Source organism: Pungitius pungitius, chromosome 18 (genome assembly GCF_949316345.1).
Source record: "Pungitius pungitius chromosome 18, fPunPun2.1, whole genome shotgun sequence".
NCBI lineage: Eukaryota > Metazoa > Chordata > Actinopteri > Perciformes > Gasterosteidae > Pungitius > Pungitius pungitius.
In genome coordinates this window covers 5205375-5233153 of record NC_084917.1, presented here as the reverse complement: position 1 = coordinate 5233153, position 27779 = coordinate 5205375, and the positions used below count along the sequence as shown (strand labels likewise).

At 44.6% G+C, this 27779-nt stretch overlaps 1 protein-coding gene across 4 annotated transcripts; it reads left to right on the top strand.

Moving 5' to 3' along the window:
* Window positions 1-201: 201 nt before the first annotated feature.
* LOC119226259 (nucleus accumbens-associated protein 2) lies at window positions 202-27325 on the top strand. 4 transcript variants are annotated; one of them, XM_037483965.2, is made up of 7 exons: window positions 202-455; window positions 17013-17188; window positions 17284-18054; window positions 20058-20234; window positions 21558-21663; window positions 21899-21996; window positions 22104-27325. In XM_037483965.2, exons 2-7 carry the CDS (start codon window positions 17077-17079, stop codon window positions 22637-22639), a joined length of 1800 nt encoding a protein of 599 aa, XP_037339862.2. In that variant the 5' UTR covers window positions 202-455; window positions 17013-17076; the 3' UTR covers window positions 22640-27325. The 4 variants fall into 4 exon arrangements, with proteins under 4 accessions (XP_037339862.2, XP_062414715.1, XP_037339864.2 ...); XM_062558731.1 differs by lacking the exon at window positions 202-455 and adding an exon at window positions 4365-4776; XM_037483967.2 differs by lacking the exon at window positions 202-455 and adding an exon at window positions 15196-15832.
* The last annotated feature ends 454 nt before the right edge of the window (window positions 27326-27779 follow it).

Sequence of the window (27779 nt, the reverse complement as noted above, 5' to 3'; positions counted from 1 at the left end):
GTCTTTAAAAAAGAACTCTTCGCCGGGTGGCGCATGATGTCGGGCTGCGTGCACCGTTCATGTGAGCGGCGTTCACTTCCTGCAAAGGGATAGGAGCGGACGGAGAGAAAGAGAGGGATAGAGAGATGGGGGGGGGGTGAGGAGGGGAGAGGGCCGGGGCGGGGGGCGGTGGGTGGGGGGGGGGGGGGGGACGAGCAGCCAAGATAGGACTGGAGTGATATAGAGTGAGCCAGCGGACCAGGGGAGAAACCAGGCCCTGTTGTTTTGGTGTGTGTGTGTGTTTTTTTTTTTTTTTTTTTTTTCGACAAGCCGCAAACTTTATACGTTTATCCGAAGAGAGAGAGAGAGAGAGGGGGGGGGGGGGGGAGAGAGAAGAGAGAGAGAGAAGAGAGGGACAGACCGTCACGCCTGCGCCAGCCGGCAGCCGCAGTCCATGGAATAGCGACATATCTCTGGTAAATATACGCCTTTCTGCCCCGGCTTGATGGTCACAATGTCTGATTTGTGTGACGCGTAGGTTGTCTTTATTTATTTATTTATTTATTACCATGCATTATTCCCCCCTGCTGCTCCTTCTTTAGGTGCAGTAGACAGCTGCACACCCCGACACACTGCTGACATTACAGCATTGGGGACGGGGGGGGACGGGGTGCTTTTAGATTAAACTATCAGCTAAACTAAGTACGACTCTAAAAACTTTCACGGAGTGTTATCGCGAAACGGAACGTGGGTTTATTTGACGCGGAGGATACAATGTTGTTTCCACGCGCCACTAGGATCATTTAGTCTGATTTAGAGAACGCCGTTCGGTGTTCTTCGCCATCCACTAATGATTGTAGACTGGTCATAACGCTCGGCAGCACTTTTAGTAAGAAAGTGGAACCATATTATCGGTCTTGCGTCAGGATGAAGACATAACAACAAAAAAAAAAAAAAAAAAAGAGGAAAAAAAAAATCCCTCCGCCCATAAGGATCCATTGTAGTGGTGTATGTTGCGTCAAGGAATACGGGCTACTAATGGAACAATCCAAGTTGCTGCTGCTGTCTGGGTCGTTATTGCACAAGTGTAGTAAAGAGTAGCGTGGACTGAGATCCACTGCAGTCTCCACCTAAGAGCCTCTTACAAGCGTTCAGTTCAGTCGGCACTGTGATTTCATCTTTTAAGTGTTTCCCAAGAACAAGGGACAAAGTCATACACGCTGCAGAACACTTTGTGAGGGCTGTAGACCAAGGTGGTTTCGTAATGTTAAAGGCATCAGAGCGAATGTTTCAAAATACAAGTTTAGTTTATAGACTCTACTCTTGCTGCAGTGTCACCCCTGATAGATGTGGCCCCTTGTTTACCTCACCTGAGTGGACATGGTACCCCCCCCCCCCCCCCCTTTTCCCTCTCATGCAAATACATGCATGGGTTCAGTGTGTGTGCGTGTGTTTGTGTTTGTGTGTGTGTTTCTAGCCTCCCCTCTCCTGCGTATACATGCATGGGTATAGTGTGTGTGTGTGTGTGTGTGTGTGGTTAGACGGCACGCAACTTTCTTCATTTCCTGTCACTTTCCTTGCCTCTCACACGCTGTGTTTTACTGTGTCACCCTGCTCTTATTTGTATTCTCTAGCTGCCAAGCGGATTGCATTTACTCTCAAAATGACAATAGAAAAAATAAATTGTTTCAAGGGGGGGGGTCACAGCCTATGCTGTTACAGTCGGAGTGTGTCACTTGCAGGATGTGTAGCATCCTGGTCCCCGGACAGGTGTCTCGCGGGTTGGACATTAAAAACGACCGCTTGGCTTGTAGAGTCGTATAAATCAGTTAGCTCGCCAAGTGTGTAGCCGGTCTGCAGTTTTGAGTCCCACTTCGGAGCGTTTGAGCCTTTTGTTGCCCGTCTGTTTGTGCTTCTCCCCCTGTGGAAGCATTACGCGGGATATCAAGGTGTGTCACACTTCCCCTTTGAATAACAAAAGCATTATGAATCCATAGGTTTGCCTGCCAGACTTAAGGCAGCACAAAGATAGCTTTTAAATATTGTGTGTATATATATATATATATATCCCATATAATATCCCTCTGGCCTATACAGGGCAATCAGATTGGGGTATTTAACACAACATACATGGAAAATAGTGGATTTTTAAACAGAGGCTTTTCAACGCCACTTGATTTGGACATCTGCAAGAGGGTTGTGATGCCTCTCAACAGCTGTATTTGTCTGCGTGTGCATGTTAAAGTTTGTTGGTGAGAGTGTGTTAATGCATGTGCGTGTGTGTGTGTGTGTGTATGTGTGCCCTGACTCTGTCCCGGGATGCCCTTTCTCCATAGGCCTCACAATATACAGCATTCCACAAGGGGGCCCAGGGCTGTGTGCTAGTGGGGAGTGTCAAGGAGAGAGAGAGAGAGAGAGAGAGACAACACAGTTTCAAATATAACTGATGTGGATACTGGAGGAGACGGGTGAAAAAGAGAGAAGAGGACAAAGACTGTGAGAGACTCATCCCTTGTTCCACCGCCGAACGAAACGAAGAGTCGAGGTCGCCTGCACACATGAAAAACATTTTCCGGGGTTATACAAGCTATGGTATTCTTAATTCGTTAGAACACAAATATTTGAGGACAACAATAACACACTGAGAACATTCAGAACCTGGAGTGTTTGTCCCTAGCTCTGCTTCATCTGCCCTGCGTGGTGCACTTCTATCTGCACTCTATATGCGTGTGCACCCGTGTGGGGAGGGTGTTTATGTGTGTGTTGGATTTTTCCCTTCCTGAGACAGTAATGAGTCATTGCTGATGGTATGCGATACAGGGCACCACTCATGCATCGTATTCTCATAGATTCTTGTATCCACCATGCAGCTCACAGATACTCCTGCTGCCGCTGGTGTGTTCGGGCACGTTGGTCGCTGTTATTGGGACTGATAGCCGTTTAGAGTTTAGATCAGCTGCGATGAAGTCAGAGTCAGAAACTGACACACTGACTTGTGTGTGTGTTTTTTTCATAAGGAGGCTTTTCTAATTCTGGTCCCCGGTCTCTGCACTCAAACAGTTTCTAAGGTGTCGTGCTGTTTATTCCCTCCAAGTGGGAGCAATTTAAATCTGTTTGCGGGTTAACTATTTCCCTTTTGGATCTTTTTGGCCGGCATGCAAATATTTCGTCATGCACTATTTCGCGGGGCACTCAATGTAATGCATCAGTGAGATTGGAAAAGAAAAAACACAACACGGCTTTGGTTCCCTTCTTAATCCGGTGAGTAGTTCAGTAATAAAGAGTCCATTTATGGCAAATGACGATAAGCATTTCCATCCACCGCCCAAAGGCCCCCCCCGACACGTCGAATGGCGGCCGCGGCTCATCGGGACGTAGACAACAGCTCTAAAAAAGGGCAAACTTTAGCGAGAATGCTAACAGAGCTAGCAGTGTTTACCCAAGGTGGAACTGGAGGGGGCGTTGGGGTTGTGGGGGCGGGGGGGGGGGGGGGGGGGGGGCGTCCGCGGGCTAACCCGCATCCCACGCCCACATGTGCTAACGCGCAATAGACGTCGACGAAGCATTTAGAGAAAATTGGATAACGACACAAAGAGGGAGAGGGGGTTCATTCTTTATTCAGGTCAGACTTTTTTTTTCTTTCTTTACATATCAAAGTGTTATCATCTGCCATATTAATAGCCTGAATGTTAAATCCAGCTCCTTTTTTAAAAGGCGGTATAAATAAAGTAGAGATTGATAGCAAAGTTGGAAGCGCCATTGACCTCGGCCTGTCCGCATATTTTCTCCAAAATTAAGTTGGCACTCGCATTAAATCAGATTGACTGCTTTATAGATGAATCTGGCTGCACTGCTGAAAAAAAAATGATGAAATTAGATAAACAAAATGACGTCCAAATGACTAATGTCCCCATGCATGTCTGTCTTCTAGCTGACGTAGCTCCCCTGTAGGCGGCGCTTCTCACCTGAAATAAAAAGTGAAAAAACAAAAGGCTCAGATTACTTATACATGTAAGACTTCAATAAATAAAGTTGGCCACGGAAGATGTGCGTTTGTCCTGCAGGACACAATCAGTGTGCAACCCAACTACATGTTAATGTTTTTGGTTTTAAAAGGGGATTGCCAAATAGGTTTGTGCATTTCCTAAAAGTAGTGTAGCAGGTTCTTGGAATTATTTACCCCCAACCTTCGGTCCTTCCCTCAGATTTAAGGACTCAGATAAAAATGTTATGATATTTGTATGTATACATTCTTTAACCCCCCTGAAGTTTCTACTTCCACGAAGAACGTTTTTTTTTTTTTTTTTTTTTCTCGTTATTTACTCTGCGTCTGTTTCGTTATTTACTCTGCGTCTGTTTACAGGTACAGTCCATTTATGTACAAGCTCAAATACAGAAACGTGGAAAAAATGACGGTGGGAGCAAATGTGAGAAAAGGGAGGATCAGCCATTTGGAACCTTAAAGCGTAACTCGTTTGGTTACATTTTGGCCGGCTACGTGCTTTTCAGGAAGCCTTCCAAGAATTTAGACAATGAACAGTAAACATGGCATGTTCCTCAGAACAATTCCACATTAGATCTCAGAGCTCACGTGTCCCTCCTTTTCTCAGAACCGACTGCCCCCACACGCTACATAGCTGACAACTACAGCCGCCAAATCTCATGTTCCATGTGTACGTACTGTACTTACGCCCCGACGAGAAGGAGCTCTCGCAAGCTGACTAATGTGCAGACTCTCTCTCTCTCTCTCTCTCGCCCGCTCGCTCGCTCGCTCTCACTCTGTCTCAGAGATTTCTGGTAAGTGACATGTTTGGCCGTTGGCATAATGCCTAGCAAGATCACATGGCATGAATGTCGTGCCTGTGTTGCGTGTGTGCGTGTGTGTGTGCGGTGTGCGTTTGTGCTTGAGTAGAAAAAAAGAAAAGAAAGGGAGCTTGTGCACATTTGATTGTTCCAAGTATTTTCAGCATGAATAGGAGCACGTAGCCGTAGCGAAGAATTATGTGGTGAGACGTACGAGGGGGACGTGTTTCTGACAGTCATGAGATTTCGTTCTCAAATTGGATGGAACATTTGATTTAATACTTCATAGTCAAATCTATTCTGGCTGATTTTATGGTATCTGTGGCACCATCCCCGTAAAAACAAACCACGAATGCTATATAGCCTCATAGAGGGCTAATTTCACTCTCTATTGTGCATTAGGGGCGGTGCTGAAAAGCCAGTGTTACCTGGCAAGTGATTTGTGATTCTAGGAACTCTCGTTGAACTCCTTTTGTGTACTTAGTTTAAAGTGCACAAGGGCCCAAAAGCTTAAGGTTACTTGCATTCACTCAAATATCTCTGACGAAGAATGTGTGAGCTTAAATCAGCTTTTTCTTTAACCTGCATTTCTTTGCATGGACGTCATTGTAAACCCAAAACTCCAGCCTGATGCGTTTCATCAGATCCTACGAGTTTCAGCGATGGGGCACATTCAACTTACTGCCAAAGTCAAACCTATAATTCGGGGGGATGACGCACGCCGCAACACGAATTCACTCACACATAAATAAAACCCACGGAATCATTCCGGCACACACACACACACACACACACACACACACTCGCACTAAAGCAGAGAGAGAGCGCACCGTGGATGGCATTTATCCTCGCAGCCCACCTAAAGGTTCGATGCTCTTTCGCGGCGTGCCGTACAATAATTAAATTGCCGTCTCTCTCTCTCTCTCGACTTGGGCCCGTGGACGCAGCTCCAGCGGTGGCGACCTGTCCCGTGTGTGCGCTCTTCATGTCCTCACAGCCCGGCAGAGCTGAGAGTGGAAAAAGACAGGAATCTTTCACAAAACACGCCCCCCCCCCCCCCCCCCCCTCTCATTTCCACATTTACACTAACATGCGTTTGCAATTACTGGACAATTACAACATTACTTACCTGATGACTGCAGTTGTGTTCACGGGCAGAAGGGGAACTCAAAATAGGGAAAGCAGCCAGTATAGCAAACATTTAAAAATAATAAATAGCCCCCCAAAAAAGCTTGCTATTTAGCACGATGCATCTCGTTTATTTCATCCACAGAGGGTTGTATGTCATCGCTCCTTAACAGAAAAAAAATAAGCCAGGTGAGCCAGCAGCTGGCTGATTTGGCTTTATCTATTAAAATGTAAGGTAATGTAATGAGAGGTAATTATTTTGTCAAACTTTCAGAAGGAACCCGAATAAGTGTATTTTCCAAATTGTGCAACAAATACCTTAAATTAAAAAATATGTTGACATAGGTCAAGATTTTACATTCTCAAGTAAGATCACGATACTTAATTACAGCAACAGCAAGCACTTGAAGTACTCGTCTGTGTGTGTTTATTCTGATAAACCTCAATAAGCAATAACAATACAGCCTCTTTTTTGGCCTCTGCTCCAAAAATGGCAAACCTGTGATAAAAAGTGTAATAAAACTCTACGTTGTCTATTTGTACAAATACGTTTGTGGGGGTAAAGGGGAACCCCTGTATGTGCTATAATGTGTAACAGCCAGTTAATATGCTACTGTTAAAAAACATATCAGTACTATGGTACCTGGTTCTGACCTGGTTCTGGCTTGTTTGCGTCCCATATGGGTTAATTGACCCACATCTATATGTACATATAGCTTCTCATTTTTTCATTGTTTCTGAACAAAACCCGTTAGCAAAGGTCGGCTGGAGCCCTTTTCTGTGTTACACCATGAGGTCAACCAAGGTGGCATGTTATTTGATCACATCTATGCTAGCTTAGTCTGGTTCTGACTCGGAGACTCTTAGGTCACAGTAATGGGTGTTTGAGTGGGTGCACTTAAAATAAAAGTGAATGTATCGCCGTGCACTTGAACAAACAAGGCTTTTATAATACATTACAACACCAGGCTGCATATGTTTCATCACGGGAAACATCATGAGACGCTATTTGGATTTTGATTCACCTAAACTCCCCCCCCCCCCCCCCCCCCCCCGATCAACCCCATCAGACGGCGCCTCGTTCCCCCCATCCCTTTTTTTTTTTCTTCCTTTAACATGCGAGATAATAGATTAAAGCATTTCTGTCCGCTCTAATTGAAAAAAATGTACATGGCTCAGTTGACGTGGGCGCTGCGCCCTCTGTGTGTGTCTTTTGTGTGTGTGTGTGTTTGTGCACGCCTGTGTGTAGGCAGTGGGGCACTGATGCTGAAAGATGTGTCCTCGTTTTTTTCTTTTTTTGCACTGCGTTGGGCTCCTCTGGCGGTCACGTCGGGCTGCTCTGATGTCACGCATGTGTCCCTGCAAAACATTCAGCACAGCGCGGGCTGATCAAAATGGCATGTTCATCATCTCCGTATCCCCCCCCCCCCCCCCGGCCCCCCCGTCTCTACCTCTGTGTCACTCTCTTCCTGTCGCTCACTCGTAGACTCACTGCGGTATACGCACTGGGAACTTTAACATACAGTGTGTTGTTTTATTCATGCAGAGGGACGTCTCATAGGGGGGTGTGGGAGAGAGAGGGGGGGGGGGGGGGGTCTTTGCTGGGAAGTAATTAAACTTTCACACTTAAAGGGGCCACAATCCTTTTCCTCTCACCTGGAGTTGTGCCCGTTTGATTGACACTTTTGCTGCTATTCGCCATTTTTTTGTTCTTGGATGAACATCCACTGGCTTAATGTGTCACATTTCTCCAACACGTGAACGCCTAAAGACCTGATTATTGAAATTGCTTTGCAGCTGGTAAAAACCTCTAGACTGCCACTGGAGGCTTCTTTAGTGTAAATGTGTAAATTAGAAAGGGAAGAACTGGCAAAGCCCCTTTGTCTCATGGATGGAGCTGTGCTCAGGAAGTACAGGAATAGGAATTTGCTACCAGACCTTTTAACAATGTTAGCAATATTTTCTACCTTTTGCTCGATGGTTATTTTCTTCTTTCTAAGGCGATCCCCCAAAGTGACTCACATTTTGGTAGTTGGATTGGATTGAGGTTAAAAATGAAAAATTAGAATTAGCTAAACATAATTCTCTTCTTTTTCTTTTTTTTTATTCGCCTCTGTTATCAGCTTGAAACTCCCCCAGCCAGAATTAAGCTCTTTGAGATTCAAACGCCCGGGAACTCCCCACCCGCCAGAACCTTTTGAAGTTCCCTGGATGAGTCGACAACAGCAAATCCAGCCCGCTTTGGCTTTCCAGATCGAATTTGCCCTGAATGAATAAGAATCTTTGTAGACAAGAATCACAATGCCGACATAAAGGAAACAATATAAATTCCTTCCACACATGGAGAGTGTGAAGTGAAAGAGCGGAAGGCAGAAGAACGTTAAATTTGAAACCTAAAAATAGAAAAATGATCATACCCTGTCAGGTTCTATAGATCCATTTTTATTAACATTATTAACAGCAATGTTGAAAATGCATAAATTCTGCACAGAATGTTTTCTCACCCACTCTGTTCACTTTAGTATCTCTTTCATGTACAGTATGTGCGTGTGCAGGATCACCGCTGATGTGCTTTCATTTCATGCTGATTTCCCCTATTTCCCTTTTTTGTTCAGCAGGGAAATCAAATTATGTTCGGGAAGAAAAAAAAAAAAAAAGCACGCCGTTTCACCATCAATACACAAAAAACACGCGGACCTGCAAAATCTTAACCTAATTGTAGTCCTTGTGTGACAGTCAGTGACACTCAGCAGGCCCGACTCATGGCCCCGGTCCCCAGATGAAGGTCACCTTAAGGAGGATCATCAGTGGGGTTTTAGGCGCCCCCCCCCACCCCCGTTCTTTCTAAACAAAGTGCAAGCGGCTACGCAAATCTGCTGTGTTTTAGCACGCTCGAGTATCAGATGTCTCGTGGGCCAGGAGCGCCAGCACAGCATTGACACCACTGCTTTGCAATTGTTCTCGCAAGAACGAATTATCAGGGAGCTTAGAGGGAAGGCGTCGACTGACTGCGGCTCCGTCTTAGTCCCGTACGCGAGGGAGCACATTCGAGATGAACCCCAAGGCTTCTGAACCGACGTCATTGTGAAGTCAGGAGTTCAACGCGCCTACGGTGACGCCAGGGGGAAAAAAGCTGTATGTTGCCATTTTATTTGACAGTTATCTGTTCAAATACACTCTGTGCCGTGGAAAGGTTTCACAGCTCTGAGGCGTTCAGACTGTTAGGCACCATTACCTGAAACTAGCCTTACAAATAGAAGAAAATGAAGTGCCCTTTAACTATAATGAAATTTGCCATGCATACCAAACTTTAGACCACTATCAGTATATTTTAAGTAATGTCACCACTAAATCTGCAAATCTGAGCGCATGAAAATGGATGCGTTGCTGCCAGAAGTTCAGCATACGCCAGCATGAAATCAGACCCCTTCGGCTCATTGAAAATGTACAGTTGTGTGTTACGCTTTGGACACCCACCAGTCACATGGCAGCTAGGGGCCATAGCCAATCTAAAGGATTTATGCATGAAACTGGTCCAAAAAGTAATATATATATTTTAACATTGTGTACAAACACAAATACTGCTTCTTAACATCCACACATTTTTGTTGGTGGATTCTCTCTTCCCTGATTTTCTTAGCTAGCTTCCTTTTTCAAGTTGGAAATCGGAGGGGGGGGGGGGGGATTTTCGGTCTTGTGTCAGTGTCTGTTCAAAATATCTCAGTCTTGCGTGAGTCGTGAGCCCGAGCCCCGAGTTTCTAACGTCACACTTACACGTTGCCATAAACTGGAACGACCTGCTGGTCCCTGCGGTTTTTGCAATATGAGCGTTACTGAAAAACCCAACCGCCTTTGTGCTTTTTAACACTTTCCTGTGTTGTTCTCGGGTTATCCTGTATTATCTTTCCCTTTCCGTTCTCTCATGAAGCAGGATTCTGTTTCCCAGAAAATGTCATTTTAGCAGGACTCTTTGGAACAGACAGTTTGGCGTCAGTAATGTGGAGGTGGAATGTCTTTTGATTGGAACAAAGTGTCAGTTTGTGATATCGCTTGGCCTCGTCTGTTGCCTTCCCAACACCCAACAGTTTTAAAAATGACACCATATTCCGAATGATTCAACGCTCAGATACATTTTTCAATGGGAACATTATGGGATACATGCTATCGGGTTTATTTTTGCTTAATAGTATCCGATCTCTAGCATTTTGTATTTTCTTTGTCATTTTTGACACAGCGTCGTTCCTGATCCAGAACTCGCTTTTTAAGCAATACCTTTTATCATTTTGACTGATTTCCCACTTGCTCTCTTACTCTCTCTTACTGCCTGTGACTGTGCTTTGTCAACTTCTCCCTTATTGTCTATTTGCGTCATTCACACACTGAGACTACGTCTCTCTGTCCCCACTCCTTTTGCTCGTCTTATCTCTTCTATTCCACCCCTCCTTTTCGCCCCTTTCAATTTATTCTTCCCTAATGTACCTGTTTCAGTTTTGTCCTCCCACCCCCATCTCTATCCGCTCAGCCCTCAACCCCCCCGTGCCCAAAAGCCATCATGTATATTCAAGTGTACGTGGGTTGATATGTTTACGAGTTTGGGTGTGTGCAGCAGTCCCAAAGACCGAGAGTCTGGGTGCGATCCGCTGGCCGCTGTTACTGTTTGTTTGTTTGTTTACCTCCCTCAGCCACTTGGAGTTCATTAGCGATGCCTTTGCCTCAGGAGGATCCATACGCACACTCACCAACCCGCATGCACACACTCAACGGACGCGCGCGCTTCCTCTGTCTTGTTTTCTCTCTTTCGAGAGCGTCCCCCGCCCCCCCCCCCTGCGACACTACAAACTACACGGACTGAAGTAGCTCGCCGTAACGGGGGGGCTTCCTGTCACATATTTGTGTTTCGGTCAAGTCTACAAACCACTGATGTGATGTGTCGGAGTTTAAGGGGCAGCAAGAGGCCGTTCATTTGCTGCAGTGCCGTCGCTCTCCACAGAGCTACTGCATTTTTTACACGTACACATACTGTATGTGGTGCTTTGTGTGTTCATGTTGGCACTCGAATCCATTTGAATGCATGCATGGCGTTTTTTGTGCAATGACAATGTGGCCCTTGACTGGTGGATTTCGGGGGAAATAATAAAAACTGAACAATAATTGTAATGGCAATAAAAATTACAGCAGCGCTGAGATCAAAAAAGTGACAGGTGGCATTTCCAGATGCATGAACCAATTACAGAGCGCCATGTAGCGGCATAAACCCGCCTCCTCATCCAGATGGAATTCCCATGTAAAAGAGATTGGTTTTTCCATAAAAAATATAAACTTTGGTCAAACAATACTTGTTTGAATTAATTTGAACACAACCCACATAGGCTGATACTAAATGACCTTGTAGAATGAAATTCTGCCCGCTGCTAGCAAACACTGAGATTTCATACGCTAACTTGTTAGTGTGCGGTCGCCTATTTACACTATATTCGATTAGGATGCATTTGGAGTTGTGTTTCTGTACACATGGCGCACATTCAATCTCCTTTAGCTCTGTTTTTGCTCTCAAACAACTCCAGAGCTAAATATGTTCCACGATGTTCGCCAGATACAACATTTATCACTCTCCTTTTTTCTGCCAAACCAGGTTTGTTCTGGGGGCTGAATAAAAAAAAAACAATGTACTTATATGAAGTAAAAATGTCTTGGTTTGGTCACTTTGTTGGACCCCGTTCACATAATACTTCTTTCAATTGTGACTATGAACATTTTTATTCATGTGTAAGTAAAATTGCTAAGAAGCGACTTCAGATTCATAGAACCGGAGATTGAACAAATCAATAAGTTTACAGTCCAGTCCAGTTATATCATTTCCAGCCCAATAAATAAATGATCAGGTTTTAAGTCATCCAGCCCTAGTATTTATTTACAACATGCCTTTTTATTCACATTGTCCTTTTTCTATTGCTACGGAAAGCATTGTGCATTTAGTTTTACCTCAAATTCAGCTTCTTTTTTTTCTTCTACTCAGATCAAGTTACATTATTTGTGAATATTAAGGGAATACAAGTGGAAAGATACCAGACAATATCCAGCCCACAACAAATCATTCAATAGTTGTCTGTTTGTTACATAACTGCATGAATCATTGGCAGTTTTTTTCTTCTTTTTTTTTAAATAAAAGATTTTGATCCTGACTATGTGCAGACAACGTCACCCAGCAGGGTCCATGCACAGAGAATGATGTTGCATTAAAAGCAGTGATAAGCAGGCTCTCTCTCTCTCTCTCTCTCTCTCTACTTGTCTCTCCGTCTCTCGCTCTCGTTCTCTCTCTCGCTCGACATCCCATAATGAACCTCAGACAGACTCAGGCAGACACCCGCTCTGTCCCGATTGGTAGAATTGTTGCCAGGGAGCGTTGCCGTCTCAACGTGGATAGAATCTGTTGTCTGGTACACTTTAGACATGAGAACAACTGCAGGATCTGAATATTTATAACGAGGGGACTGTTCATATTGTATAGAGGCAACATAAGCTGGAAGTAGCTCACTTCGAAAAATAAACGTCTTCTAATTTTTGTTTTTATATGTGTGAAGCTGTACTGTTAAACGGTGATTAGCGTGATCACGTCTATGTATTTGTCTTCAGATTGTAGTTTTTTATTATCTGCATTTAGAATAAAAGTAAATGTGACAGCAACTTAACCTCAAGATTAAACTTACTGGAACTGTTCTATAAAGTAGTAAATACATACATCAGAATTGTGTAGGACGTTTGAACAACACCCTTGTGCTACTTGGTATAGCTGCAGTATAAGTAGTAACTAAGTCTGTGTTCATGTATGTGTGTGTGCCATCTGGCAAATTGCTTCATTTCTTCATATTATTCAAATATGCCTGGACCTGCTGCTAGAGTTAATGCGTAGGTATAAACCCTTGATCAAATTGCATGTATCGCATTCCAACAAAGCAACCAATGGCAAGAAGAATAGCATTCAGATATTCATATTTAAAGTCACAAACTTTGTTGGTCCACACACGCGCCCGACAGGATCTGTAGTGCCAAAAGTCACAGCCGCATATATAACGTTGATTATTAAAAAAAGAAACGCCTAGGTATGCGAGAAACTTTGACATGGCAATGCAAACACAGAAGGAAATGAGGACGCAGGCAGACGGGAGGCACACACACACACACACACACACACACCCACGCCTTTTATACGTTTTCATCACGGATGTGCAAAGTCTATATTTAATGCAGGCAGAAGTAGGCTGCATTTTCCGTTTGAATATGTGTGTGTGTGTGTGTGTGTGAGTGTGCGTGCCCGTCCTCACAGTGTACACGTACATGCCTATAGGTTTCACATCCATTGGCGCATGCGGTTTGCGTGTCTGTGTGTGTATATATGTGCAGTGTGCCACTCCGCCGTCCTGTCTGCCTGACTCAACATATTCTCCGTTCACTCTGCCCTGCTCCTCCTCACGCCCTCCCTCTCTCTCTCTCTATTCCCTCGCTCCACGCCCCCTCACCCCTCTCCTCCTCCTCCCCCCCCCCCCCCCGCCCCCCCCCCCCCTCCCAGCCCGGCTGGCTGGCACGTACATGCATGTCTGCAGACTCTGTACTGTGCTTGCTGCCGTGGCACGCGCCAACCTCACTGCAATGCAGCCCTGTTTGCATTAATTGGCGGAGAGACAGTGGGTACGTGGTATGCAGGGCGGGAAGGAGAGAGAGAGAGAGAGAGAGAGAGAGAGAGAATAGGGAGAGAGGGGAGAAGGGAGAGGCAACAATAGTAGACACGAGAACTTACGGACGGGTCGGCGGACACACAGAGGGACGGACAAACAAACAGAGTGTGCACGGGGAGATTACCTGAGCGCGTTTGGGGGAGGGGGGGGGGGATGGGAACGTGTGTGCGTACGTCTCGTCTCCATCGCCGTGCCTTTGCAGAATTGTGTCTCCCTGCATTCGACCGTGCATTTTGTGCGTGCTCACTCGTGTGGCTGTATGTGCCATGCAGGTGTCAAACTGCTGGGGCAAAGCCTTCTAACGCGAGGTCTGACTCACTTTGTTTGACACTTTGTGATAATCCTCCCTTTTGATATTTCCGCTGTGACCGAGGGAGTGGAAGTTTGCTCAGTTTAACACTAACTTTCTCCACAAAAAAAATAAATAAAATGAAGGACAAACATGTCCTTGTGTTCAGCGTTTCTTCCCTGGGACGCATTGGCTTTTTATTTATTTTGTTATGAGGTGAAAAGATGAAATGAGATTTTGAAATCACTTGCCGAGGAGGTTAGCTTCACGTCTCCTCCACCACAGTCCAGTGCAGAGGTCACACAGCTCCCTCCATGGTGTTTTTGCTCTGACGTGCAAGAGCTACAGAGCCTCTGCATGTGTACGTGTGTACGGCACATACAGTGTAACGCAAACGCACTACTCATCTGTCACAGCGATTTGCATTCTTATCCTCCCACACATATCTTTCTGGAACGGATCCTCTCGGTTTGCCGTTTGTCTTTTATCTTTCCTTCCCCGTCAAGGCGGCGACATCTGGCTCCTGTCCTCCCTCATCCACATCGAGCAACAATTTAGGGGACGCCTTCCGTGTGCCCGGTCAACACAAAACACACAAGTGTCACCGCAACAAGCAGAGCCGGCCCGAGTGGAGGCGTGAATTCATCGTTAAAATGTCCAATTTATGTAAAAAACAAAAAACAAAAAAAAATAAATGAACACTAAATAGTCTTGCGTGAAACCAGAACTTCTCTCCACTTGTGTGTAGGTGTTTGGCAGTGAGGTCCTCGCATGATTCAGAGAAAATGCTCAACACTTGCCCAAAAGTAAAAAACCTCCTTTCTTTTTTTCCGTTTATTTTTTGTCCTCCGCAATTGGTAAGACAATGGGAAATACCTTGAGATTACTGCTTGTGTTCTTCACAAACATTGTACACGAACTAGCATTGGATGGATCGGAGGATGAGGCTTTGGTTCACCCAGACGTCGTGACGTATTCTCCCCGGACTTGCGTCAAACGGGGATTTCAGAAGTTTCCCTATTCTTTGTTTGATTAATCAACAGTGCCGATGACCTCTGTCAGCTTTTCTCGTTTCTCTTTTGTCTTAGTCACCCGCCCCGCTTTGCTGTTGGACCATATAGGCATTTGTGTCCAGGGGCAAGTTGCTTCATCCTAATTGTCTTTCTCTGCTCGTACTGTCCTCGAATGACTTTCTCTCTGTCTCAACTCTCCCCTCCCTCCCTCCCTCCCTCCCTCCTTTGCTTCTCTCTAGCTCTGCCCAGTCTCTGTCTGTAACTGTAGCCTGTGTTTTTCTCTCCCTCCCACTCCCTGCGACGTATAGATACTGCATTGATCAGACACACACACACACACACACTCGCGCAGTGAGCCTCCCACTCCTTTCATCATTGATTCGCTCTGCTCTGCTCTCCTTCTCTCTCCCCATTCGTCTCTCTCTCTCTTTCCCCTTTCTCTCTCTTTCTCTCTCTTTCTCTCTCCCTCTCTTTACAGCGGCACTTGTTGAATTCAACCCTTGGAGGATAGAGAGAGGGGAGCAAAACGGAGAGAGAGAGAGACAGAGAGAGAGAGATAATGACAGGGAAGCAGAGCGAGGCTTTGAGACAGCGCCGAGGCAGACAGTGAGCAGAGAGAATGGGGCTGGGGAGGATATAGAGAGAGAGGGTAGGTCGGCGGAAACGACAGACGGAGGAGAGAATCATCTTCAGGATACTCTGAAGGGAGAGAGAGAGAGAGAGAGAGAGAGAGAGGGTCGACCTGACCGGAGCACATCGGAGTGAATCTCCTTCCGATCTCCAAACTAACCCCTCTTCTGTCCCGGTCCAAGACCAAGCTGCTGGCGTGCTGGCGAGCGCCCGAGGCTCTCCGCGGCGTGTTTTAACCGGAAGACTGGCTTACACAGGTCAGAGCTGTCCGGGACAACAGTGAGCGCTTTGCTGTGCGTCTTGTGCATGTGTGAGAGAGTGCCGTGTGCTGGTTTCCTCAGGTGAGTGCTTGCGTGCCAGAGTACACAGTAATTTCCCTCTGCAGCCTGCAGTGCGTGTGTGTGTGTGTGTGTTTGTGTGTTTAGGCGTGAACACTTTTATATAAGTAAGCCAGAGTGCATGCTTGTCTGTATGAAGTGCATGAGGTGGGAGAGAGCTAGAGAGTGTGTGTGTGTGTGTGTGTGTGTGTGTGTGTGTGTGTGTGTGTGTGTGTGTGTGTGTGTGTGTGTGTGTGTGTGTGTGTGTGTGTGTGTGTGTGTGTGTGTGAGAAAGAGGGAGAGGCATATTTTTTTTTTTCAGTTTGTATTCCTGGAAACTGCAGCATTGCTTAATAATGAAACCAGTGCGTATATGTGTGTGTGTGTGTGTGTCTGTGTGTGTGTGGGTTGTTGGGGAAAAGAGAGAAAACAATGACACAAGGTTCAGGGAGGGAAAGATGGTGCAAACATGCCGGGAGTACTGTACAGAGAAGGATGAAATCAAAGTCAGGGGGAAATTGTGTGTATGGTGCAAGTTGTGTTGTTTGGTTTCCGAGCCAGAGTTCAGAAAGCGGATAAATGCTGACATTGGTAGAAAGAGTCAGCAAAATCTCTGACATGACAAACTGGTCGTGTTCGGTGTGGGTTTGCTCCCTCGGAGAAAGAAAAAGAAAAGTTGTCGTGAAGGCTGATTTACAGCCAATGAGTTCAAGTTTTTGGGGTAATTTGAAGTTGAGTTAAAACATCCTAGCTCCAAGGTATTTCTCTGTGCCCTCGTGTACAGTAGGGCCCGGCGTTGTGTTGTTTCTTTTTTCTATGTGGACTGACTTGACTCCTCCTTTCTCTCTACCGTCTCACCCACTGTTGTCTTCCGCATAACCATCACTCTTTCACACACCTCTCACTTCTCCCTCAGCTGTGCTCATTTTCTCACTTCGTCTCAACTCTATTTCCATTCTTGCTCTTTCTTTCATTTTTTAGATTCTCTCAGTTTCCAGTTCTCGCCTCTCTACCACCCTCTGCCATCTCCGTTAGTCTTTCACGCATTGTCGTTTCACTCCCTCCGTATCAGTGCATATCTTATTGACGAAGCATCGTACGTACCTTCTTTTTTTTACAGATGCCTCTCTCAGTGGCGGAGTCTGCATTAAATATCTGAAACCCCTCCTTCCTCTGTGGCCAAAATGTCCCAGCTGCTCCATGTGGAGATCCCGAACTTTGGAGCCACAGTCCTGGGCTCCCTTAATGAGCAGCGTCTGCTGGGACACTACTGCGATGTATCCATCCTGGTCAAAGGTTCGTTACCGGGACATCTGTAGTTTTTTTATTTTATTTCGGAATACTAAAACTTTGTGTCTCATTTTTTTTCCTCTGTTATTTCCATCAACCAGGTCAGGCTTTCAAAGCCCACCGGGCCGTCTTGGCTGCCAGCAGCCTCTACTTTCGCGACCTCTTCAGCAGCTCCACCAAGAGCCAGTTTGAGTTGCCCTCCTCGGTCACACCTGCTTGCTTTGAGCAGATCCTCACTTTCTGTTATACAGGGAAGCTAACAATGGCGGCCAGTGAACAGCTGGTGGTCATGTACACAGCCGGCTACCTCCAAATTCAGCATATAGTTGAACGAGGCATGGACCTAATGTTCAAGGCGAACTCGCCTCACTGTGACTCGCAGACAGCGGGGTCTTTAGAGGAGACCGGATCCGAGCCGCAGAGTCCCTGCAATAATGGCAACGGGCTGGCGGTGGCCGCCCTCCTGGGGACCCCTGGCTGGTCTCCATCCCTACTGATGTCGCAGCGTAAGATCAAACTGGAGGGGGGCGACCCGACGCCCCTGACGACGTCCCTGGCGCAGAGCAAGATTTCGTCTTCGGAGTTGGGGAATCGGCTGGCCAGGGGCAGCTCCCTGTTCTACACGACGGCCGGCGGCACCGCCATCCCGGGCCTGCCCTCGTACCACCTCCAGGGGGCCGGCGGCGCCGGAGCCGGAGCGGGCGGAGGGGCCGGAGTCGAGAGGTCCAGTCCCGGGGCGTCCAGCCTGCCAACCACTGACAGCCCTACGTCCTACCAGAATGAGGATGAGGAGTTTGAGGAAGAGCCCTATGATGGGATCACGGAGGACTCCTACAGTCATCTTTATGGGCGCTCGGCGAACCCCTACGGGAGTGAGTAGACTGGTGAATCGATGCTTTGAGGAAATTGTTGTCAAGTGCATGCAGAGCTTTTTGGTGTATTTGGTGTAAAGCGCTCATCACTGAAGCTTCACTCTTCAATCTTTGTCACGTGGGTAGACTTAAAAGATACATTATATTCTGTTACTTTGGTAACTTAGGACAAACGCAAATATATTTGATATACTTCTAAACTCTAGTAATACTATAATAATACAGTAATGTTGATAATGAGAAAATACTAATAAGACCATTTTATTTTCAAACTGGCATCAATGTTCTCTCCTCAGTATCTTTAAAAGCTACTCATGTGCGATCTGCGTAATTAATTACTTTCTCATTTGCACTTAATTTTATATTGGACCGACATAAAAGTAAAATTCAACATGACTTGCAGAAATATATATCCATAAATGTACATTTTATGGTAGATTTATCTCTCACTGTCCTGAAAAAAACCCAGATGCAAATTAATTTCATCCCAGTTCCATGATTTATTCTTTCATCAATCATCTATCTTGAGCATCTTGTAAATGCAGGATGTTGTGCCTCCATTGTGCGTGTGGGTTCTCTGCATAGAGAAAGCTTTATGGAGTTATGATTGGAGTGCATCGTGACCAACAACATACTCCTTATCATAGCTACAACAGCTGGTCTGTGCTGCATTTCGTTTTCATGCCTTTGCAGGGTTGCCTACACATACAGTTATGAATGTTTCAGTATGTTCACTTGTGTTTGCGCTCAGACATAAACAGACGTACGTGTGTGTCTACACACACATACAAACACACTCCATCATTATTAGCATTGTGTGGCTTTTTAAAATTCTAGAGTTTCAGATATTTATGAAATCCACTCTATCTGCAATCAGAGCACCGCAGGGTGACATTGGGAGATATTTGAGAACCAAGCACGTCTTTCCCTTGTGTGCGTGTGTGTAGGTGTGCGTGTCTGTGTGTGCGTGTGTGTATGTGTTTTGTGGTGTAAAAAATAACTGTCCCCGCTGTCGAGTCTTTTTGAACTGAAATGAAGAATAGATAGTCAAACAGAACTTCACTTTAAAATACGATATTGTAATCTCGCAAGAAGAACAAAGAGTTTTGCACTACAGCTATAAAGAGAGGGATCGAGGGTGGGGGCCGGTGCACTGGACCGTCCTCGTTCATCCCAGGGGGGCCCGTGCTGTTCAAGAAGTATAAGAAGTGCATTATCTGTGTAACAACAGAAACACAAATATATACATGAAAAGGTTTGACTGGTACTGTACGATTTATCCTTAAGGAATAGAAACATGTGAACATACAGTAGGTGCTTTTTATCCAACACAAAGAAGAAGAGGACATGTGTGCAGGCAGTCAGCTGCATGGATCACAAGTTACACGATGCAAGCTTATGATAGTCTGTTACACAACAAGTTACAAAACAGTTCAAGTTTATAAGAATATAAAATAGACGCAAGTATTCAAATTTTCATTAAACAAACTGTTTGCTTTAACAAAGGGTGAAAAGTTCCAGCATTTATACAATATACTAAGTAGAAATGTCCGTGTGTATTCTAGATGCACCCGGGGTATGTGTGGGGCATTTAAAGGATTTGATTATCCTGTTCTCTATGTGTGTGTTCGCGCACGTGTTTACATGTGCCTGCACAGGAGGCGCGTGCATATGCATTCACTCACAGGCCATCCCAGAGGTTGAGGGAAATCATTTTGGCGAGCGAACCTAACACCCAGCTTCGGATAACTCGCCCAGTCCAAAAGTCACGTTGCGGGTGCAGCATTGTGGCTTATCTGGGATACATCTGCAAAGCTCTGAAACATTCATGAATCACAACAACCTTGTCTGAGATTACACCAACTTGCTTCACTAATTAAACTATGTTTTTTTTTTTGTAGCTGATAATATTCATATGAACCCATCCATATTTATTGGCTGTGTCTTTTGCTTTGTAACAAAAGCTTTCATATCCCCTCCTTGTTCTCGCTTGCTATTCTCAGTCCAGGACAAGCCAGAGATGGCAGCGATGCCCTTGGCCTTGGAGAGCCGCAACTGCGTGCTGATCCGCAGGGACCTGGTGGCGCTGCCTGCGAGCCTCATCAGCCAGATAGGCTACCGCTGCCACCCTAAGCTCTACACTGAGGGGGACCCCGGGGAGAAGCTGGAATTGGTAGCCGGTAGGCGCGCGCACACACACACACACACACACACACACACACACAAACGCATGCGTCCACTCACACGCGCGTCGACACTCCACCAGATGCAGACACGCGGAGAGGTATGGAGTGAGTTTAGAAAAGATTCCTACAACCACCACTTTAAATCCAATTTTATTCCTTTTTGAAAAAGGAAACCTTTTAAATCCAGGCTTTTTGTTGAGCAAAAAAAAAAAAAATTGCTGGGGGAGGTTCCCCACATCCTAGTGACTTTACCCTTTCATGCATGAGACCTATATTTGACCCTCGTGAGACTGCTGCCAGATACCTCAACTCATCACTGTTTACAGTTACTGGACTTTAGCTCTTATAATATATTACCATTTAGGTCAAGACATCAATATGATTCAATTTACTCAAGATCACTAACGAAAACCACCGTTAGCAGCGTCTTGACCCTCGATTCTGACTGCCGACCATGACGGTTTGGTCGCCATGGCGATGCGGGAAGAGACAGAGCAAAGCGGCAGAGCTTCTCTGCGGAGATTGAGGACCGTGACAGAAGGACAACTATCTCTGCGGAACTCATCAATCAGGACCTTTATGGTGGAGTGACTAGACAGAAGTCGCTCTAGAGTAAAAAGCGTATGACAGCCTGCCGGGTGTTTGCCAAATGGCCCTTACGGGGCTCTGAGAGCAGGAGGGAAACTATATTTTCTTTGGTGGGATGAAAAGAGAAATTGAACTCTTTGGTCTGACTGCCAGACGTGGCTCACAGCAGTCAGACCAGAGAAAAAGACCAGGCAAAGTTCAACATGACGATAACATAATTCATATAAAGGAGGTTTAATGAATTCACTGTTGAATCTGTTCAGACTGAAGGGTAGAGGTGATGTCAGTAATAACTTAAAAAACATTCGGGCTACCAGAGGTCAGAAAGTTTCGATTTAAAAACACAAAAGGAGCATAACAGGAGCATAGCAGAGCCCAACAGATCATTCAGTTCCATAGTCTGCATGAAAGATACAGAATACAATAGATGAATGTGAAAGGGGTGTTTTTTAAAACAAAGCAGAGTCGAGTAATTTGATACCCTGCTGTTTTTATGGCCTTCAAAATAGATTCTCCCCCTGATTTCAGATTTTTCTTTTCACAGCTGAAGCTTTGTCTAACTACGTTAAAGATCTCCTTGAACATTAATTCCAAATGGAGCAGAATAATAAAAGATCAACTGGCAATTGGGCCAAAGTGAGAAAGCGCGAAGGCCTAGAACCTGAGAAGACAAATGGTTTGTAATAAGAGCAGTTTCCTACTAAATCCTCTTTTTTTCTCCCACACCAGGCACACAGGTGTTCATGACTCGAGGGCAGCTGATGAATTGTCATCTATGTGCTGGTATCAAACACAAAGTCTTGCTTCGCCGCCTGCTAGCCACGTTCTTCGACAGGTGAGTCTATAGTTATGCACAACGAAGCACTGTGCGTTTGTGTGAGTCTTTTTTGGGGGGGGTTTTACTGCAAGATCTGAGTTCTTCAACACTGCCGCTGTTGTCAACTTTCACACTCCATCTGTGGCCACGTTGTGCAATGCGGTTAGTTGTGTGTGTGTGTGTCCCCATGTTTGTCTACTGTACGTGCCCGCTGCTGACTCTGCCCCCTGGTGTCGACTCTGTGCCCCTGCAGAAACACTTTAGCCAATAGCTGTGGGACAGGTATTCGCTCCTCGACTAGTGACCCCAGTAGGAAACCCCTGGACAGCAGGGTCCTCAACGCTGTCAAACGTAGGTTCATTTGTCTAAATCATCAAATCTATGCGATGGAATCGAAAAAAAAAGAAAGAGTTCAAGTTGTCAACGTGGAGTTTTGTCATTTTTCTCTCTTTTTACAGTCTACTGTCAAAACTTTAACCCCAACTTCAAGGAGAGTGAAATGAATGTGATTGCTGCTGACATGTGCACAAATGCGAGGCGTGTCCGCAAGCGGTGGTTGCCCAAGATCAAGTCGATGCTGCCCGACGGCATGGAGGTGTACCGTGCGGGGATGGGCATGGGCGCCGCGGTGGGTCTGGGCCTGGCACTGGGAGCCCCTCAACAAGGCGTGCACCTCCCCTTCGAGCCCGACTTCAAGGCCCTAGACCAAAGGTTGTACCCGGAACGCAAGGACCCCCTCAGGACTCACCCACCGCTGGCCGACAGCAGCCCCGGGTCCGGGGCGGCCGGAGCGGAGGCCGAAGGTGCGGGAGAGCCGGCGGTCCGGGAGGAGCAGGAGGAAGACGAGGAGGATGCTGGGTTGGAAGGTGCGGACGGATCACTGGGGGCGCCGGCGTTGATCCCGGGAGTGGAGGCGGGCAATTGTGGCGACACGCCTGCGGGGGAGCAGGAAGTGGAAAGTTTTGGACAAGGTCTGAGGGTGAACGGACAGTGAAACGTCCCCGCGGGCCGCCTCTCACGTTGTGAAATCTGTTTAACACCGCGTTTTCTTTGGCTTGCTCTCCTACTCTAACATCTCGCCCACCACTCTTTCTACTCCCCTGTGCTTCCTCAACGGGAATTATTCCGCACAAAAAGCAGCAGCAGCAGCAGCAGCGCTCGTAGACCTTACTGTACGGGAATCTGTCACATGCATGCGCCCCCGTGTGCTTGCGTCCACGCGTACTTATCGATAGTGGATGTGGATCATTCACTGTAGAAGTAGACACAGGCATGGCATTAGCACATTAAGATAATCAACCCCTTTCTTGCTACACCCTTTTCTTCGTGTACTTAGTATTTACTCAGTATTTCGGCACCTGCAGCGATATTACCATGGCGTGATAGCAGAACAAATGGCAGGAATGATTCATCATTTCGGTGTTATACAAAAGCAAAGCACGCTTTGTTAGCAGTTGATGGATTTTGGTATAATGGTTTATTAATTAAAGATTCTGTTTTCTTTTTTTTGCCACACATGAAAATAACCCAACCAACCTTTGGAGAAAAAAAAGATTATCTTTAAGAAAAGCAGCTTATTTGTTGTATGATAAATATACCTAAATATATGATGGTAATTTATAGCACTACCATTGTTAAACAGAAGAATTTTACTTTGTGTTCAAAATCTCATTTTGAAAGATAAGGACAAAGAAAGGTTTCCTTTTGTAGAGCTGCTTCTGGGCAATCCAAAGAAATAATCTATCACATGGAGTTTTATGCATGTCTGCCTGTGACATATTGGATTAGATTGTCAATGTGATGCCTGTGTCTGCTCTAATCTTCCTCTCCCAACCACACATTCACACACAGGCCCCGACACACACACACAAATGTGCGCACATTTCTCAACTTATGATATCAAGCCTTTAATATTTGCATCGAAGCAGTAAAAAATACACGGCCCAGGTTTTTCCTTGGAAAGAAAATCCTATTTGATCACATCGTTCTGTTTCGGAGATGAAGAGAGATGGAGAACGCAGAGAGGAGCGTGCACTAAAAAAAACTAAAAACCAACGCTTGCATGCATGAACACAAACAATGGATGCTGATAATCATCGTAAACGACAACAAAGCCACAAACCTGCATCTACATTAGCAAACAGCTACTGTTTTTTACAGATATGCTATTCAAAGACTTCTTTCCATTTCTCACAGGGGTGTGAGCTCAGTCTGACTCCTGTTAGAACTGAATAGGGTGCGACGCGGTACCGACTGTGTTTGAGTGAATTTGGATTTTTTTTTTTTTTAACTACGCAGCGTGCTGTAACCCCGTGTCGAGGAAATTGAATACATGGAGTAGTAGGAGGAAGCGCACTACACTGAGTGGTAGAATAGTACTGTTTCACCTTGATGTGGTGCTGTGATGGACATAGTCCGGCTTCCATCCTGGTTATTCTTTTTTTCCAGGGGAGGGCTTGGGGGGGGGGTTAAGTTATTGAATAAAACTCACACGAGCGATTTCTGCTGGCTTATTTCATTTGCACTCAAGATTAAAGGGTGGGAAACTAAGGAGTTTATGCTTAATGTAACTGTACTAAAGACTGAAAATGTCCTCCACATCACCCTGATTGTTCATTTGATGACAAGATTGTGGGTTTGTAAAGAGAAAAAGAGATCTGACTGAAGATAACTTTCTATTTTTCGGAAGGGGAACTTAAACCTAATGTCGAACAGGGACATAAACCTGTATGTGTCATACTTTTCTTTTTTGATATCTATTCTGCTGTTCATGCTTTATGCCATGCATGTAGGGACATAGTCCAAAAATACTTGTTCTTTCTTTTGTTCATTGATTTTAAAACGATACACTGTTGTACTTTCTTTTTTTTTTGTTCTTTTTCTCTGCGTCAAGGCACATTTAATCCCAAGGTCAGACCAAGATATTTTGTGAACCCCAAAGTTGCTGGCTAAATTAATAATCCTTCCCCACTGTAAGCTTAAGATAGCGTAAGCGAACAACCGAGTTGTTCATGCTTCAGCGCTGTGCCACCTCAAAGGTTGTGTTTACGTGTCTCGTGTTGTATTCTTAAGGAGAAGTTTTAAGATGGACATGAACAGGAAACACAGAGTTATAATTGCACTAGGTAATGAGAATAGTAAAGTTTACAATGTGTGTATGTTTCTTATCTTTCTTTCGGAGGAAATGTGATCCACAGTAGATGCAACAGGGCTTTGATGGAACGACTGGTAGGATGAATGAATGTAATGTTGTAGCACTGCTTTGGGAAAGGGGTCCGAGTCTTTATTGAATATTTTCAAATACTTGGTTCTTAGATTACTCCCCTTTTCTGGAATTTTTAAACTGGTCTTCCAAGGTTTTGAAGAGAAGGGAGTATTTACCTATTATAACAACAGTAAAACTTGTCTGGTTTATTCTATTTCATCCCAAAGAGCTCCTAATTTCTTTTTAGGCATTTTGACAGTTATATACAGTATCTCTAATGTTTCCACAAAGCTGTTCAAAGCTCAATATTTAACAAATGATATCTTTACCATGTTTTTCATTTAAAACCTATTTCTAAAATTGGTCTCTTGAGAAAAGTGAAGATATGCTATCCACTTCTGATTTGGCACCTACAATCCCAGTTTATCATTTTGGAAGTCCTAGCTGCTACAGGAATTCAACTCCAGTTAAACCGAAGTAGTCAATAATCTAGGGTGGGAATCATAGATATACTCCTCTGTAAGGGTGAAGTGGGTGGAGCAGTGCCTTAAAAAGACTGTGACTGTGTGGATGTTGTTGAGATGTGAACCTCTATGATCAGAGACAAACAACACAAAGTAGATGTAGGGGTAGAGTAAAGAGGGCGGGGGGGCGCTGGGGTGTAAATTGAACCTTCTTTATACAATTGACTGAAAAAGTATTTAAATTGCAAGGATTCACTTTGGAATAGTCCTCCTCTTAAATTAATTCTATATACATAAACATTTATTTCCCTTGATGCGTTCATTTCTTCAGCTAAATGTTTACTGTCTGTCCGCCGTCCAGCAAAATATGTCTGAATCTGTCCTGGCCAACGAAAAAATCGTTTTAGGAAAAACCTTTGTGTTCTGCTTAGGGTCTATTTTTTTGTGCAGGGTGTATTTAAAATTGAAAGATGTTGCACTATAATCTGAGCTATTCTCAGAGAATGTCATGGCTAAGTATTGGGAAGGGTAAACTGTTTGAGGTGGCAAAAAGCCATGTAAAATGTATGTAATGTTATGTATTTTACATATATCCTTCATTTGACCAGTGTCTTGTGAATTGATCTTTTAATTTCATGACATAGATGATGCCATTCACCTTGATGATCATTGAAAATAATAAGACATTTGATAGAATGGAGTTGTTGAACAGAACCTGTTTTTACCGACATTTCTTTGCAAATAGGTTGTTACCCAATTCCAAAAACATTAAAAAGTGCTCTGTTCCTACCCATTACTGTAACAACTGATCGACACAGTAGATTTTGTTCCATTGAGTGGTTTGTCCTAAAAAAACAAAACATTTATATGCAAAGAGACAGTTGTGTTATAAAAATGCATGCCATTCAGACACTCACTCTAACCCAATGAAACCTTTGATCTTTATGCACCATGCATTTTAAGCTGAATTACTGTTGTCACTGTAAGCAAACAAAGACTGTGAAGTCTTGCAATGAGTAGGGTTGTATTTTTATCACACACTTTGGCCTTTTATTGACTGTTTGAAGTTTAAACTATTATAATAATGGCAGCAAAATAGTCAATCCAGGAAAGTGTAATGCAGAGACTAACTACCCAGTTGAGTGTGCATTTGAACCTTAAGCAGACTCAAATAGAAAAAAAATGCACTAAAAGTTTATATGTGTATGTATGTGTCCTTTAACATAATGCCAGCACTTTAGAACTACTTAGAAACAATGAAACAATGAAAAGAGGGGCCGAGGGTTTGGCGAACGACGAGAAAACGCAACTTTTAAAGCCATGTGTTCAGAGCGCTGACAATCAGAATAGGGATGAGACCCAAAGTGCATTATGGGAGATCTGACATGACTTGCTGTGCTCTTGCTATTTGCTTTGTCCTTCCCCAGCTTGCTTTGGTCTATGCTAGCTTACTTCCAGAGTGGAGGGACATTATAAACTCCAGCCTCCTTGGTTATAAGTGTGTGTCTCTGCAACAACGACTGATATTTGACTCATGACTTGGTGCTTTGTGAACAGAGCCGCCCCGTGTTGAGATGGACCATATCTGTAATGCTCTGGTTAGCATGTGCCAGACTTCCGATCCTCAGTCTGGGCCAATTGGTAACCTCTAAATTGACAATAGTCCATATGACAAAATATCTTATCATGCAACCCTACACTTGGTAACGTTCTTCACTATCAACAGGCCTTGGACCAGGCAAACTGGGATATGACAATTACCGTGTTGATACTGCTTCAAGTTTCAAATGAAAAATGTTTAAAATGTTTATGCGCCTTCTGACTCAAGCATCAAAAATATATACAACAGAAATGCAAGTTGCCACTTTTGATGTTGCATAAGAATCTACCTGTCATTCCCATCATGGTATTTACTGTCACCAGTTTCAGTTGTGTAGTCCAAGAGCAAATGATTTCTTTAAATGCAATACAGAAAACTCTGCTTTCTAATAAAAGCCCTTACTTCACCATATACTGCCGTGCTCTTTCTTTTGACTATATTTGTATGCTATTAAGTTATTTCTACAAAAAAGCTGTGTTCCTTCAGGGATTTGACCAATGCTGTCTCGCAAATACCCTTAACAACAAAAGAGATGTCGATGTTTCTTTTATTGTTATGTATTATTAAAATCGGTTACATTTTGAATCACATAAGATATAGCATATTTTCAATGGGGGGATTACATCAACTTGACAAAAGTTTGTAAATCACAATCCTTAGGATTTCCGTCCGGGTCAATTATATAGATTTTTATGTTGCGGAAAACGATGGAATTGTGCTTTTTTGGGCAAAAAACGACGAATTATTTCACCAAAAGCATAAATAGCCAACATTTACCGTATTTAATTATTTAGTCAATCTTAATTTACTAGAACTCATTAAGAGACTATATTTATTTTGTTTTCCCCTTTTTAACTATGCTGCG